We start from the raw sequence: 16,385 nt of genomic DNA, 5'->3' as shown, positions 1-16,385 counted from the left end.
TGAGTTGTAAACTCAACCATTCATCGTTACAATTTGCAGCCTTCTCGTTTGGTAAACCATTTCAACCAAATAGCAAATTCAATGAAATGGTAAAAAAAAACTTTAAGCGCTCCAAAGACATACGCCCATGCTTATGGGCAAGCCGGGTTTAAGCCTTTTTTTTAAAAAAACGAAAAGCTAGACACAAGCCTTGTCTTCTACTCTCTCTCCTCTTCCTGGTTAGGCACGGCATTAAGGAGAATACAAGAAGCATGACAAGTTGGAATGACCAGTAAGTGACTGTGCTAGCCTGCTTGGAATGGGGAAGAGAATGGCTATCTATTAATGTCTCAAGAGTGTAAGCACACGGAGTACAGATAAACTTGCACGCATGATGTCCAGCTGGCGAGAGGATTGAAATTGAAATGACGAGCCTGGTTGCAAATTCCAAATTGAACCTCTGAATTCGCTGAACCCCCAGTTCAGAGCACGCAAAACTTATTAATTCAGAATCTTGTTCCTACAATCTACTACATCCATAAGGTCCTTCCCTGCTTGGCGTTGCCGTGCTGGCATTCTCTACTCAGGTATATAAACTCGATCTCCTCCCCGGCCGGCCGTCTACACAGGACGCAGCGCGCAGCTAGCCCCCCCGTCTACACAGAAGACAGAACACGGCGTTCTCCACTCCTCCTGTCCAACACGCGCGAGCTCTCGCCGACGGGCGGCCGCATGCCGGATGCCGACGACAAGGAGCTCGCCGCTCAGGCGACCCGGCCGCCGCCGGAGAGCTCTGCCAACTCCGGTACGTGCTGTACAATCGCAACTAGTAGGCAAGCCGCACACCACGTTCCCGTCTCTTTCGCCGTGTTTGCGAACCCAAATAGAGATACAACAATACGTGGACATGTAGTACATGATGAAAAAAAATCTAGAAGGTTCTAGAGTATTGTAGACGGAGAAGGGTTGCAATTGCAAGGGAGAAGATGAAATCAGTTCTGAGAGATAGGACGATCTAGCAAGATGGCGTTCGGTCGCTCTGACTCTTGATAGATGTTCTTCATCTATGTTTGTTTTAGGGGATTCTTCGAAGTTTTTCGATCCCCTGATGCTATTGCTTTTTTTTTTAAATCATGTGACATTCGAGTTTGCCATATTTGATATTTCTAATCTTGTGCTTGAAATGGTCGATCGAGCAGGGGGGTGGAAGCCAGCTCTGGGCGTGGTCCTTTCCGAGGTCTTCAACACGGGGACTATACTGCTAAGCAAGGTCGCAATCGATTGGGGCACGTTCGTCTTCTCGCTGCTCTTTTACCGCAGCATTTTAGGCGCCGTTTTCACCCTGCCGTTTGCCCTGTTCTTCGAGAGGTCAGGATGTTTCTCCTCTCCTTGATTTGTATCCGCCCATTATTTATCATCTTTTATGGAAGCAAACTACCATGCATGCTACCATTGACTCAAGTAAATGCCATTTCTGCAGTGGGAAGTGGAAGGACCTGGACAAGAGGGCTCTTGGATGGCTCTTCCTGAATGCACTTGCCGGGTATCTGAATGTCTGATGAACTACCCTGTGGACATTTGCACTAGCAATATTATGAGAATAACCCTTCTCATGCCCTTTGCCTTTCTACTGTTGGCCGTCGTCTTCTTCAGAGTGATTTTCATCTGCTGCTACGCGGCGCCCCGAGCTAGCTCCCTTCCTAGGCTGACGACCGAGCTAGATGTGCCTATGCCTCTCAATCCGAAGAACTAGCTAGGGCCACCGAGCCACGACAAGTAAATATAGGCATACAATAGCATGACGAAACTTACGACGTGCTAGCTAGTTCCCTGGATCCAGTCTCGATCGTTCACCAGAAGTTGCATCTAGATGATACTAGCACTGAACCTTTCTCTAATACTCTGTGACAGCTCTACTTCGCCTCTAGCCCTCTACCATAAACCCCTTAAAAATCAGTGCCCGGATTTATTGAACCTATACTTCCAGCCATCTTGGGAACAGGAGGCACTTACTGCAAAATTTCTCCACAAACCGAACACTCAAATGTGGATTTCGCTCTCACGGCATGAGACTCTAAACGACTAAACCACACATTGTCTACTATGTTTTGTGGTTTTTGTTTGTTTAACCTTAACTGATTTTTTTTGCGAGGAAAAAAGTTTGTAGTTGATTCAGAAGCAGTGATGGTTATGGTGCATATATTGACAGTCATATCTTCGACTTACCAGATATTCATCGCCTATGTCCCTGTACTACTACGGGCTACGGGACACAGCCGCCTCCTATGCTGTGATCTTCGCAAGTTTGACTCCGCTCGTCACTTTTGTCCTGTCCATACTGCTTGGGTAAACACCATGCTCCTCTGACATAAAACCCTTGATGATGTGAAAATAAGTGTGATGTGGATATTCCATAGATGCTCCACTAGACGATGTAAATGTTAAAGAGTTATTTCTATTTTTCCCCCTAATAATCATTCTTGTTGATCGAGTTGAAATTATATCAACTTAAGCATCTAGAAATGCATCCCTGCTGAAGTTGGCGAGTTTCATCAGTATATATGTATACACCTCCTGCAGCATGGAGAAACTGCGCCTCGGATCCAAAGAGGGCAGTTCAAAGGTGACTGGAGTGTTGGTTTGCTTTGGTGGGGCTCTACTGATAAGTCTCTACAAAGGAAAGGTTCTGCTGCTCGGACGTGCAATTGTAAGAGCGGGACAGGAGGATCCTAATGTAGCTGCTGCTGGCCCACACCATCTGAGGGGCACCTTGCTGTTGTTGGGTAATTGCATGAGCTATGCATGTTGGTACCCCATACAGGTACGTTTCGTTGTAGCCGGGGTATTTTCTGAACGAAGGCTCACGCCGCTAACCTTCTATATTTTTCATCAGCACGCTTACCATAATACTAGTGTTTATTCTAATTCTTCTTGGGTCTGCAATTTACGTTCGGGATTTGGCTGGTAATGACGCATAAATATAATATTGTAGGTGAAAGTCCTAGGCGTGTACCCGTGGAAACACTGGTCTTCAGTGGTAACTTGTTCTTTCGGAGGTCTGCAAACATTTGCCATAGGAATAATCATGAGAAGGGACAAACTTGCCTGGCAAATAGGATGGAATATTCAACTACTCACCATCGTCTACTCGGTAAGTCTTTTCACAATGTATACTTTTTCCAACAAATATTGTGAGGAATACTTTGATATCATGTAAAATGCCATGATTTTCCACATATTTGTTTACATCTACGTGATCTTTATCATGGCACAACCTATTATTTTGCCATGCAAAATCAAGCAACGCTCGCGTGATACCTCCATACTTCCATCATATTATTATTAGTTTCAAAATACTTGTACACAAGATGCCGCCACATGAGTATTAACTGGGGAATTCAGCATTTGCTGAGTCTAGTAGAATCTATGGGCATATCATAATATAAGTTAAATGCTAACAGTTCAAATTCAAATGTCTGGAACTCGCCTGTGAGGATTTCCTGTGGCTGAGAGCTATCAGAGAATACCATTGATGAGTCGATGACTTGAAATATTCAAAACACTTGCTTCTAGAAATTTTAAATCTAACAGCTTACTTCATTTGTAACTGCAGGCTGCACTTGGCACAGCAGCCAAGTACTGGCTGAATCTGTATGCGGTGGAAAAACGAGGCCCAGTTTACCCACCGATGTTCAGCACATTATCTGCAGTGTTCATCATAATTCTAGGAACACTATTACTAGGAGAGAGCCTCACTGTTGGGAGGTAATTAAACAATCACATACCAGTTCCTTGAAGTTGCCCTGTTTATAGCTTTGCTCAGACTCCAGTAGATTTCTTACTAAAAGGTAGCGGAGTTGTGATATTTTTGTTGAAATTACATCATCTCCAATTTGATTACATGCACAGTTTAGAAAAGCCTATATAAGTTTTTCTCTAAATTGCTAAGGGTATTTTTATTATGAAATTAATACTTTTTCTTCATTTTATCTAATGCTTATAAGATCCAACAAAGTGCTGACATTACATTAGGAGTCAGAGAAGCATAACTGGTTTCAAGTTAGAAAGGTGCAAAGGGATTGTTGGCATAAGCCACCATAACTAGATATTGAAAAGGACCAGATACTAATGGATGATGATGCCTTGTCAATGTGCCATACCCATTGTGCATCAAATTCAAGTGTCATCTCGACTTGCTAAAGGACTTCCAATTGCCTAAAACAAACTCGAAAAAAATTCTCTTGTTCCTTTTGAGCCATGTCTACCAGCATACCAGAATCGTAATGGAAAGTAATCCTTTCCGATAATCATGTGTTAAGGAGGTCATTTTGTTTAATACTTGAACTTTGCATTAAAAAAGAATTGTACCTTCTTCTGTATATAATTGCAATGCCAAACAGGGAAGGTGGAGGGGCTTGCAGATGTTCTTAGCAGGCAGTATACGGGGTTTGGGGTTGAAAACACAGAAGAAATGCACATAAGAATATCTCTACTCAATTGTTTTTATGTCATCACAGATAAATTTTACTGTTTTTTTTAACAGCTTGTTGGGCAGTTCCCTGGTTTTGAGCGGCCTTTATATATACCTCTATGGAAAGGCCAAGGAACCACAGGCGAAGACGACAACGTCAGGTTCAAGGGATAAGGAGCTTCAGGTGTGGCCTACCCGTGGTTCAACAAGCCAGGATACAGCATCTGGTCCTTGACATGGCGATACTGGTCATGGGTGTCAGCTCTCAGCTCTGCCTGAACATTGGATTTCAGCTCTGGTCAATAAGCGGCAAGTATGCCAGAATGACTATGACTAAAACTATAGGTGCATAGTGGTTTGGCTTCCTAGCAAATAAAAAAGTGCTGTATGGCAGATTTATCTCATCTGACTATAGATATGATGCAGTACCAACTAATGCATGCACTCAAGTGACTTGTGCTGAAAATATATGTGCCTACCACTCTAGATTGAGCGGGCTCAGACTTGAATAAGGTCCAATCAGCTAGAGTACTAAGTACATTTGTTTCTTTTTAAGGCACCAGGCTGCCGTTCCATGTTGATAGATAAGAGTGTACATAAAAGTTGTACACGAAGTGCAAGTGGTGTACTAAGAAAGGAAAAAAAAGGAAGGTAGCTAGATGGTGATGTTAACTGGAATTGGAGGCTCAACCTGGCATCCAAAGAGCTAGCTGATCTTTGACAATTTGCACCAGTGTCTTCACCACTATGTCTCTGCTTCAAGAAAATCCTCACATTTCTTCCATGCCAAACCCACCACGACTTCCACGCTCATCTGAACTGTCCCCCGCAACAGATGTATAATTGATTTCTACGTTCTGAAAGTTGGATACATCTACGGAGGCCTCCATCCAGTGCCCCCTTAGTTTGGGCCAAACCATCGCAATTCCCTCATAATCCTAGCCTACTCTTGGCACAGAAAATACCTAGCCATCTGCCCCTTCCATCACCCTCCACACCGCCTCTCCATCCCAGCTGCTGCCCCCATCTCCTCCTCTATTCCTGCCACCAGGATTAGACACAATGAGGAGCCACTGCTCCGTTTCTTGGCCCCTCCATCCAGATGTTCTACTTTGTAGTTTGCACAAACAGCATTCATTAGCTATTGAACCCACACAGAGCTTAGGGAGAACAGAAGACAATCAAGGGATATCCTTGGATTGCTATGAAGAAGGTCTTAATTATGTGAGTTGAGACATTCTAACTAAAATCAGCCAAGTATCTTATTTAGAAGAACATTAGTTTCTACTTTTGTTTTCCGCAAGTAGTTTGACACATGGAGATGATCCTTGTTTTATGATGTGTCACATTCTAATTGAAATGAATCATAACTTAAAAGAGTCCAAAATCAGTTTCTACTTTTTTCTTTGGTAAGCTAGCACCCATACAGTAACCATTAAAGGGCAACACGTACCAGGATTTAACATACAGCAGCAGCAAGCACCCAAACCCAAAAAAGTTCATTCGGGAATGCACAGTTATGAGTTCTAGGAGTTAATCTGCATGGAGCTTTGTACAATAGGCAGCAGCACCTAATAATAACAGTGGCATCCATGTTAGTGGGGGAGACAAGGCTACTGGTACTGTTCCATAAGCTGACATTAGCTTTGAACAAAGCTGCAAGAAACAAAAATCTACATTATTATCAATACATGAAAAACTGCATTGTTAGGGAAAAAAACTGAGGGAGAGACACACACACACACCTTCAAATGTACCGCTGAAATGATCAAGCATGCAAGTAGAAGAGCCTTCCTTGTCCAGCTACCACAAAACTGGATCGTCATGGACACCAACTTGTCAGAGAATTTCATTAGTAAAGCCCTTGGAGCAACTGGCAGCAAGCATGTTGACTCAGCATGCATATTTTCTGAGTCAGCAGAGTATTCTATTCTCCTGCTGCGCCGCAAATACGCAGTAGACTTTTCTGCAAACAGGCCATATATAAGGACTATTACAGGGACAACCACCAGATATAGGAAAGGTAGTGTGATGACAAGCACATCTGGGTTGCTCAGTTTGTTGCCTGTTAAGCCCCCATCATAAAATGGCATGCTCCATCCAGATAAGTACATTTGAGCAATTTCTCCATTTTCAGATGTTGCACGACCCCAAAACCATGGCATTTCAATGAGCCAGAGAACATATATTACTAGACACAACCAGAAAGGCTTACTCCTTGTGCCCTCCATTAAAAACCAGACGAGCCAAAAGTAAGTTTTTCTCTGCTGGATAGGGGATGACAGAACTGACACAGACCACCTTTGATATGATGAACTTCTACTAACAAAATGATACAGTAGTTTGGGGGAGCATAACAATACAATGGTGAAGGCCATATTACTCCACATAAGGACTTGATACATGTCTTCCCACTGGACTTCAAAAACCAGATAGTTGAGCCATGGGCTTGTGGGAATTGCCATCTTGCCCTCAACTGAAAATGGTCTCTGCTCACTTGAAATCTTTACACCATGAGAATCAAGAACAAATACTTGCAACCAGTAGCGAGTAGGGGATGGACTTCTGTAATTTTCAGCATTCCATTTGGCATGAAACAAAGGTCTGTGAACAGAAGAACTGGCAACAAGCTGCAGAGGTATCTCCTCAACAATCTTAAACTCACTATCAGAGTCAAAGACTCTAGCACTCACATTACGTATAACTTGATGAGAGAAAACAAGAACATTTATATCATTTCTCATTGACCACTTTTCTGATTCCAACATATTCATACTTCTTGAATCTGTTGGATATGTGACCAAGATGGAAGTTTGGAGTGCCTGTTTCAATGTGTGATCTATGAAGGAGACCGCACCACCATCTATTGCTAAAATCCTCATCAATCTGGAGTCCTTCCAATCTCCAAGTTCCCATTCCCAAAAGCTTGACTTGTGACCTTCAGTTGTTCTCACTTCATGATACCTCCAAAGCTGCTTACTAACTTTTGCATGCAGATGGCCACATAGGTATGCTGAAATTGACTGCCTTGCAAACACACTTTCATATCGCTGGCCTTTTTCAGATGATGTGGTGAATGACATAGGGAAATGTCCGAAAACAACTTTCGTAACTGGAGCGTTGGAATGATTGGTCCAGTATTTAAGCTCTGAATTTACTGCTTCTATCCTTTTATCAGTTGGATGACCAAAAAGATTTGCAGGAAAACGAATGCCAACACTCATTGTATCATCAATACCCAGAAATTGGTAGCTTCTATCTCCCTACAATGCCTTTTAGGATAAAATTTAGTTTCAGAACTGTAGGGGTTATTAACATAATCATGAAAATACATATGCACAACTAGTCCAAAGTATGTTTTATAAATGGCATTGGACATTTAGTACACAAAAGGGTGATGATAAAAGTTTACTAGTTAGCGCCAGATCACTAGTCAACAATGTTCAACATTTATGCTATGATAGTAAATATGTTACAGTTTGCACCTTGAGACAGGAAAGGATAATAAGTTTAGCTGAAATTTGATACCCATTGGATTTGAGTTCAGAATGGTGCTTCCCATACATTGAATAAATTAAATGATGACAAACAGTGAGACCTGACACAGGATAAGTCATACCTGAAGCAATATACTACTGATGGTGCTTAATCGCTTAAGCTGTGAGTTAACACTATAAGTTGAGAAGAAGTCCAATTCTCCTCCTCTATAGGGCACCCCATACGTGTCATGATTGCCTCTAATATCAAATATTCTGCTCTTATCAATACTGCCTCTTCCAACAATTGCATCAATAGTTTTCTTGTAGGAAACCCATTCATATTCATCCTGTCTTGAAGTAGTTCTTTGCTGATTCTTAGCATCTTATTAACATGACAGTGAAAAAATTAAGTTAGAATATACCAATGAAAGGTCCATAAAACTACAATAAAAGCACTACCAGTCAATCGTATTAATAATGTGTGTGCTTATCATATTACCTTATAATGTGTGTGACATAAAAAGTTCTCTCATGACTGGACCCACAAAAATGTAGGTATCCAGAGAGACCTTTCAATATGGCAACAATGTAATACCATTTCCAATATTCAGTTTGTCATCAAAACCAAATTTTGTTCAATATACAAAAGTCCTGCCTTCATTCCTTATATACTACAATAAATGGCTTCTATTCTGTTAGTGGATATCCTGTTGGAACAGTAATGATTTGCACTCCAAATCAGAACAGTATGGTTTACGTGGTTGTTAGCACTTGACAGGAAACAAATTGGACTTAGCTCTCTTAAAAGCCGCAGAAGTAATAACTCGAGTCATCAAAGTTTATAATTTGTATTTTAAGTTTCAGGATGCTATACCAATTCGATATATATATAAATATTTTTGGTCTATTTTTACTTCTTGGAAAAATTTTCCTCAACAAAAACTAATTGAACTTTCACTACACTAGCAAGAATAACCTAGAGTTGCTATAACGCACCGTTTAGTCTTTTTAACATACATTTTGATGGTTACATGCATATAAATTGTACTTTTATGGAAAGTTTATTCTGTTAGTAAGAGTTTGCAATGTGATCATAAAATAACTAACTAGGACAATTCATGGTACGATCATACCATGGGTAGTCAAGCTCCCATATGTTTTTGTTCAAATGAGTACTTGCACATGTATCTATAGCCAAACAAAGTGATCGCTCCCTGTATATAATAACATTATCCTAGGCCAGAAATGCATTAGCGTTGCCCTGTATTTCCTTAGTACTATCCATGGTCATGGAACGACGCTACAATGACTAGTTTGATTAAAAGTTACAGAATCCGCAGCAATGCACACCGCAAAATTGAGATCCAGAAAGATGAGAGCAGAGGGGCTCACCAGTGATGTCACCGGTGACGAGGAGAAGGTGAGGCCGGATGGCGCGCAGGGCGGTGCCGAGCAGCGCGAGGTCAGCGGCACGCTCAGGGCTGTAGGCGCTGATGTGGAGGTCGCTGACCTGCACCACCCACGCCACGTCCCCGTCCATGGGGAAGACCGACCTCGACACCGACGCGTCGGCGTCGGCGGCGGTCGATCGCTGCGAGGAGCACAGAGGAGGTAGGAGTACGAGGATGAGGAGTGCGAGGAGAGGGAGCGGGAGCGGGAGCTCGGAGGCCATCGCTGCGGGGGTGGGGGATCGGCGGCGGGAGAGCCGTGGTGGTGCTGCCGTGCCGGCCTGCCGGTGCCGCCTTGAGGAGGAGGAAGAGTGCCCGGTCCGCAAGGCATGACGATCGTGGGCCGTGGACCTAAAACCGTGAAAGGTTTGGCCCAATCGACGCGAGCCGATCCAAACCAGAACCAGGGGTCTATTTGCAAATAGTCGAATCGCGATCCAAATCAGCGATTCTATAAAAATTAAAAATATTAGAATTTATTTGTAAATATTCAGATTGTGACTATTAGTCGTGATCCAAATTAGAGGGGTATTTGTAAAATAACAAAGGCAATATGAAAAATAAAGGGGGTATTCACGATCCAAATAAAGGGGGTATTTGCAAAATACTGGGTGCTATATGAAAAATAATTTGATCGTACTTCGACAAAATTCGGCGCCGACGGGATGCTGGCCGGTGGCGGCGAGCTTGCGGCCAGTGACCTCCACTTATGACGTCGCATGCGTACCGCGCGATCCTCCGTCGAATCCTTGTTACCCGTTGCGTTGCTGCTCGGGATCCCCTCGCGGGCCGCCGCCGCTCAATGCCCTTGCTCCTCAGGTGATGCTGCTCAAGTAAGCGCCGTCGCAGGTGGGTCAGATGCGCGGTGCCCATTGATGGGGAAGGCGCAAAGTATCCAGGACACGGACGACGCCATTGGCTACAACTGCAGCCTATCCCCGCTGGCTGCTCGGCGTGCGGCGGGCCTGCAACTCTGCACGGCCGTCTCTACTCCTCGTCGCCGCGCCGGCCCCATGCCTGATCCAACATCCCGTCCTCTTCTGCTGTCTCAGCGTCGCCTTAAAGTTCGTCGAGCTGGAGTTACGTAGTCAAGGCACCTCCTCTTCCCTCTTTGCTCTGCTCTAGCATAGTAGCATTCTTCTCGGAATCGCAGTGCTGATGGAGTTTGTGGCCTGATCTAATCCAATGTTTAGTTTGTACTTACATTTAGGTAATTGAGGTTACCAATCAAACTTTAGAGTTGTCTAAGATTAGGTGGCCAGGACGACTCTGGATGAAATGGCTTCAAACAGTGGCCAAATTGCAATTCCTGCAAGTAAACTGGGATTTGTGCATCAGAATCAACCAATCTAATTCTAAGGTCGTGTTCACTATCGTGTGCTTGTTTGGTTGTCCCGATTGATACTTGAGGTGTGAGACTCCTATATGCTGTATTTGCTTCTTAATACTATTATTTAGCAGATACCTCCAGTTATGGCTAGGATACCTTAGCAGTTGCTGGCTGGGTGCACCTTTTTGGCTCGTCAAACTATGTGATCTGCTGCTACTTCTATGACTGGGAGATTATGATGAACTTATCTTGACAGTTAATTCAGATGTGTTCTTTCTTCCTTTGTTTAAATGGATACTTGAAGTGTTGGAATCCAATGTCGTGTGCTTGTTTTTAGTTTAGTGTTATTTGACAGATCCCTTCAGTTGTGACTAGACACTTGGATAATTCAGTACCACAGCAAATGTTGTGTGTTCAACATTATTGCATGCTTAGCTATATTATGAGCTTTTCTTTGCTGTCCTCTGATACCTTGCTCTGAAATGTTTACAGGCTGATAATTTACTGGAGCTATCCACATTGTCCACGATGGTTTAGTTAGACGTTCAGGACATTATCAGGAAATCAGGAGCCAGACGAGGAATCTACTTGGAGTCCCACTTGACTGGGATGACTGAAGTCCCATTTGAGCAAATATTAGTCACAGAATAAGTATAATAAGTTGCACACTAAATAGCGTTTTTTGCTTCTCTTTCAGCTAGTAATTCAAAGTTTGCTCCCCTCGCATGCCCACCGGTGACTGACTGATCGTAATTAAATGTTGCTATTTGATTTCACTGGCAACTCGCTCAGGGATGCAGCATCAGTAGCTTATGCTCAGGTGTTTGCTCCTCACCACTGACGGGCCTTTGTAGCAAACTAACGGCATTTCTAGTACCTTTGTGAATGTCTCATCAACTAATCCAAAATTAGTTTTCTTGTGTTCCAAGTTTTTTGAGAAATCATGACAGAGAATAGCCGTTAATGTCTGCCTAAAGTTAGTCATGGGAACTGACAAACCAAAACTTAACTAGTAAAAGGAATTAAGGAAATGAATAAGCCATAAGGCCAGGAAATAGCAGGTTGCCAACAAGCACGTGACAAAGTCATGGATACTGATGCAACAAGACCTAGTAACAACTAGCAGTAAAAGCATCATAACATGAAACAGCAGGTCTTCAACACAAGAACTTTGATGAAGTTCATAACAACTGATACGAAACGCATAAACCGTAACAGCAAATGGCAGGTCGCCAGCTAGCACTATAAAAAGGTGTATAGTGAAAGGGATACACATCCAAAAGACAGCTAGCAGGCGTGCAGCCGCGCACACAAATAAATGACTTCCTAGACTTCATCTGCCGCGCTAATCCTGTCCATGATGTTTGCCACAGCCTCCTTGGATTGCTGAAGCAAGACAATGCTCTTCTTGATGCGATCGCGCTTGGTTTCAGTGCTCGGCAGCGGCGAGAGCATCCGCTGAACCCCAGCCATGTTGTTGCCTAGGAGCTGGTCGGCGAGCTCCTCCTCGAGATCGTTCTCCACGAGCCGCTTGACGCCGCGGACGACATGCAGCGCCAACCCGTCAACGAGCCTGAGCACTATGATCTTCCAGTACGCGGTCAGGCGCGCCCTCAAGTCGAACGCCTGCCCTGCTAAGTCAGCGTGCATCCTGAGATGGCACACGTCCACCTCCCCAAAGCCTTCCAGGGTAATCTTAGTTGGCTTGGAATTGTTCTCCACAGATTCCATGAACTTCTTCTGACCTTCCATTACGGCTGCCCAAGTCTTCATGTAGTCGGGGTTTGCGTATAGTCCGCCACCAGCTCCATCTCAATCAGCTCCTTGACGTGCTGAGCGGAGCGTGCCCGGGCCTTCTCCATCAAGCTCTGGATGGCGAGGCGACATGATGGCTGCACCTGTGGAAAGTTTTCAGAGTGCTGAAACAAAATTTTCATCACCAGGTCCTCGACGTACTCCCAGACCTCGTTGACAAGATCTTGCGGCACCTGGCAAATCATCTCCACCTTCTTCTTGAGCATGACATGGAACGCCGATCTTGGCAGGAAGGTTGGGAGATTGATGCCCATGGTCTCCTGCAGAACACGGATCTCCTCCATCAGGAACAGCTCGTCACTGCGCTTTGGGCATTCCGTCGGCAGCTTCTTTGCATATCGATTTAGCATCCCTGCGACTGCGATGCGAGCCGTGCCATGGAAGTAGCAGTCATCCGGGTAGTCATCGGACTCGGCCCTAACCAGGATCTTCTCCAGTGAAGTGCAGACCTCCTTGACGATGTGGAAGAACGCTCTCACCGCGTCCCCGGTGTTATTGAGATCCGGTGGCATCTGGTCAAGCTCGGTCCTGCTGCGGATGAGGCGGTCGTTGATCTGCTTGACGATGTCAGGGAGACACCTGGCAATGATGGTCGCCTGAATCTGCATTAGCCGCTGTGCAAGGACTGGAATGCGGACCATGGACTTGTCAATCTTCGAAAGCAGAGGGTGATTCTTGAACAGCCTCGCCTCCTCAACGCGCGCCTGGTCGTTAGTTTCCTCACCAATGCGGTTACGGACACAGACGTACCCAAGTCCAATGTTCACGTCGTCCATGGTGACCTTCTCAAGCAGCCCCTCAGGGGCCTTGTCTACCTTGGTGACAACGGCCAGCGTGCGCTCCCCGGTGCGGTCCACTTGCTGCGACATGCGGATAGACTCGCACGTCGGGAAGTCCCCGTTGCCGAGAGCACGTTCAAGATGATGCTTTCTTTCGGGGCGATGTAATCCTTGATAATCTTCGCGATCTGGTCGTAGATGTCCTCGGGCTGCCCCTGCACGGGTACACGCGTGATGCCGGGGAGGTCGACGAGCGTGAGGTCGGGGACGCCCCGCTTGCGCACGACGAGGGTGATGGGCGCGTCGGAGATGCCCTTGCCGCTCCCGGCGATCTCCGCCGTCGCGGCGTTGATGGCGTACGCGACCTTAGCCTCGTTGGTGGTCACCACGCGGCCGTGGTTGTACTCGAGCTGGAGCTTGGGGGAGTCCATGGCGGGGTCGTCCTGGAGGCGCATGACGAGCGGAACGCGCATGCAGATGCCCTGGCCGCGCGGCAGGCTGATGCCGGCCAGGGACTCGAGCACGCTGGACTTGCCGCTGGACTGGTCGCCGACGACGACGATGGTCGGCAGCTGGATGCCCTCCTGAGTGACCTTGAGGTGGCGCAGCCGGTCGACGGCGTCGAGGAGCGGGCGGATCTGGTCGTTGTAGGAGGCCGCGATGGCGCTTGCTGTCACGTCGCTGGCGACGGCTACCGCCGCCGCGCCCTTGGCGTCCTCGACATCGTTCTCCAGCTTACCCCCGGTCCGACGTTTCTTGGCCTTGGGCATTGCTGTTCCCAGGTATGTGTTCCGTTCGTGCTTGTTAGCTTCGGAGGCGCGAGCCGAGAGAGGAGCGAGCCGAGATCTGCTGTAAGGCGAAGGGGCGCTGCCAGCTGAGTCAGAAGGACAAGGGACTAGTGCGGGGAGCCAGGGAGTCGTAGCGGCATGGCTGGGAAGTGGGAACCGCCGAACCGGTAGGGGCAGGCAGTTCATTTCGGCTTCCAACGCAGCAGTAATGAACGCTGAAATGCAATTTTCACCCAACTTGTATCACACCTTCCGTTGATTTTCTCCAGCAGTTCCTTAATAACCATCTTCTAATAAAATAGTATTGAAATGTGCTAATACTATTCTTATAGATTATTAAAACAGATGTTTTTATACTTTTCCAATAACCTCATCCCAATACAGCCAATATATTGGGTGAGCCAAAATTCTCCCTTCATTTGAGCGAAGTTGGTGTGAAATATTAGGATAACCCAATAATTAGAAAAAGAGAGGTTTTGAGGAACTGTACATTCTTTTTTCTAATATTGTTAGATTATTGTGGAAAGAGAGAGCATCTCTAGCAGCTCCCAATAAATCTTTCTCAATAACCATCTAATGGAGATACCTCAATAATTATTTCATGATTATTAGGAGAGTTGCTTTTACAGTGCCCCAATAATCTTATCCCAAGCCAACTAAAGTATTGGAAAAGCTTCAACTCTATTTGGGAGAGTTAGGATGGATTATTGGTTTGTCCCAATAATTATTAGTAAAAGAAAACGATAAAAAGGATCTACTGGAGGATAATTTTTACACAAACTCTCTCTATATGTTTGTTGGATTGGGGAATGAGGATCCGCTGGAGACGCTCTTAGAATATTTTCTAACAGAAAATCACTAGTGGAAAATAAGTTTTCCGTAAACTTTTGTGTTATCGTGAAACTACGGGCCAAGATACAGTTCACAAGGATTAAAGAATATATAGATCTTACCATTGCAACCATCATAATCATTGCGCAATTTCTGCTTTAATCGCGGACGCTGCTAGGTGTCGCTTCAGATGCTGAAGCGCGGGGCCCATGAGCGGCCCACAAGCTCGCGCGCCACGCTCCCTGTTCTTCTTCTTTCTCTTTTTCATTGGCCCTTGCCCCCACGCTGCAGACCACCTTCACCTCCCGCTGCCTTGCCGTCCCGCCTACAATCCACCACCTCCGCCCGCTACTCTGCCGCCGGTGACCTCCTCTATAGCCGGCGGCGAGCAGCCCCCACCCCCTCCTCCCCTCCCACGGGGCAAGGCGGTGAGCAGTCCCCACCCCTCGCTTCCGTGCAGCAACCCTGAACCTCTAATCTCAGACTATAATTTTGTTGGCGGTGAGCAGACGCGAGGAAGAAGGCGTGTGGGCCGCGGTCGGCGATAAGTAGAGGTGAGGAGGAGGAAGGCGTGTGGGCCGTGAGAGGCAGTGGGAGAAGGCTTCTGCGATGGATGTCGCATAAGCGTCGTATAGTCGCGGCGTTAATCGCGATCGCGGTGATCCATGGCTCTGAGGAGTTTTTTAAAAAAAAGGGTTAAAAATTAAATTTGAAAAAGGGTTACCGTTTTGAAAATTTTCAAAAAATGAGTGCCTCCAGCCCGATCAACGGGCGGGAGGCGTGGAGCCGGCGACCTCCCACCCATCCAACGGGCGGGAGGTCCGAAAATTTTTCCCAGACCCCTCCGAGGGCCTCTTCACGAATAAGAAACTTTTCTTATTCGCGAAGAGGCCCTTGAGGCATCGCGCCCGCCCGTCGGGCGGGAAGTTCCCATTTTCTTATTTTCTGTTCAAATTTTTATTTTACATACTATTTAAAATTCATACTTTTTCAAATACAAGATTTATTCGCCATACTCTTTTGTATACATATAAAATTTTAATTCAATTTTACGAAGAAGATTACTGTATCTAAAACTCGTATGAAGATGGTTAAACGATAAAGTTTTGCAACGTAGAATCCAAATATTACGATAGTACTACGATATATCAACCCATTAAAAATAAAATAGTATCATACAAAAAATAGTTTAAATATATAGAGTCCACTGAATCAGGAGTATCTACTCCGCCTGTCCCGGACCTCGCGCTCTCTTGGTCCTCCCCCCTAGTCCTAGGCCATCGGCGTATGTGCCCCTCCGAGTACATGAGTGCATTTGGAGCACGGTGAGGACGAGGCAGAGGAGGCGCCAGCGTGAACGGGTCATCCTGGAACTGTGCAGCTGGAGCATCATACGTCTGGGAGGGACCAATGATGTCAGGCCCGGCGCCGCCGCCCACCAACTCCAACCAACAGACGGAGCCAC

General features: G+C 45.6%; 2 protein-coding genes and 1 pseudogene across 6 annotated transcripts; 1 reads left to right on the top strand and 2 right to left on the bottom strand.

Annotated features, from left to right (window-relative positions):
* Positions 1 to 692: 692 nt before the first annotated feature.
* Positions 693 to 4,754, top strand: LOC112878130 (WAT1-related protein At5g64700-like). Its single transcript, XM_025942547.1, has 8 exons — positions 693 to 784; positions 1,179 to 1,347; positions 1,460 to 1,522; positions 2,209 to 2,325; positions 2,560 to 2,800; positions 2,972 to 3,130; positions 3,593 to 3,744; positions 4,523 to 4,754. The coding sequence occupies exons 1-8, from the start codon at positions 712 to 714 to the stop codon at positions 4,683 to 4,685; spliced, it is 1,137 nt and encodes a 378-aa protein (XP_025798332.1). The 5' UTR covers positions 693 to 711; the 3' UTR covers positions 4,686 to 4,754.
* LOC112878129 (putative metallophosphoesterase At3g03305) lies at positions 4,479 to 9,698 on the bottom strand. Of its 5 annotated transcripts, none has more exons than XR_003225639.1 (5): positions 9,322 to 9,698; positions 8,070 to 8,311; positions 6,196 to 7,713; positions 5,904 to 6,106; positions 4,479 to 4,725 (listed from the first exon to the last, which is right to left on the bottom strand). XR_003225639.1 is itself a non-coding variant. In XM_025942545.1 (4 exons), exons 1-4 carry the CDS (start codon positions 9,599 to 9,601, stop codon positions 5,984 to 5,986), a joined length of 2,163 nt encoding a protein of 720 aa, XP_025798330.1. In that variant the 5' UTR covers positions 9,602 to 9,698; the 3' UTR covers positions 4,991 to 5,983. The 5 variants fall into 5 exon arrangements, 1 of the variants encoding a protein (XP_025798330.1); XR_003225636.1 differs by lacking the exon at positions 4,479 to 4,725 and adding an exon at positions 4,991 to 5,560; XR_003225635.1 differs by lacking the exon at positions 4,479 to 4,725 and adding an exon at positions 4,991 to 5,557.
* Positions 9,699 to 12,033: 2,335 nt separating this feature from the next.
* On the bottom strand, positions 12,034 to 14,071 carry LOC112873356 (annotated as a pseudogene).
* Positions 14,072 to 16,385: the final 2,314 nt, after the last annotated feature.

This window comes from Panicum hallii, chromosome 9 (genome assembly GCF_002211085.1).
Source record: "Panicum hallii strain FIL2 chromosome 9, PHallii_v3.1, whole genome shotgun sequence".
NCBI lineage: Eukaryota > Viridiplantae > Streptophyta > Magnoliopsida > Poales > Poaceae > Panicum > Panicum hallii.
This window is presented reverse-complemented; position numbering and strand designations above follow the sequence as displayed.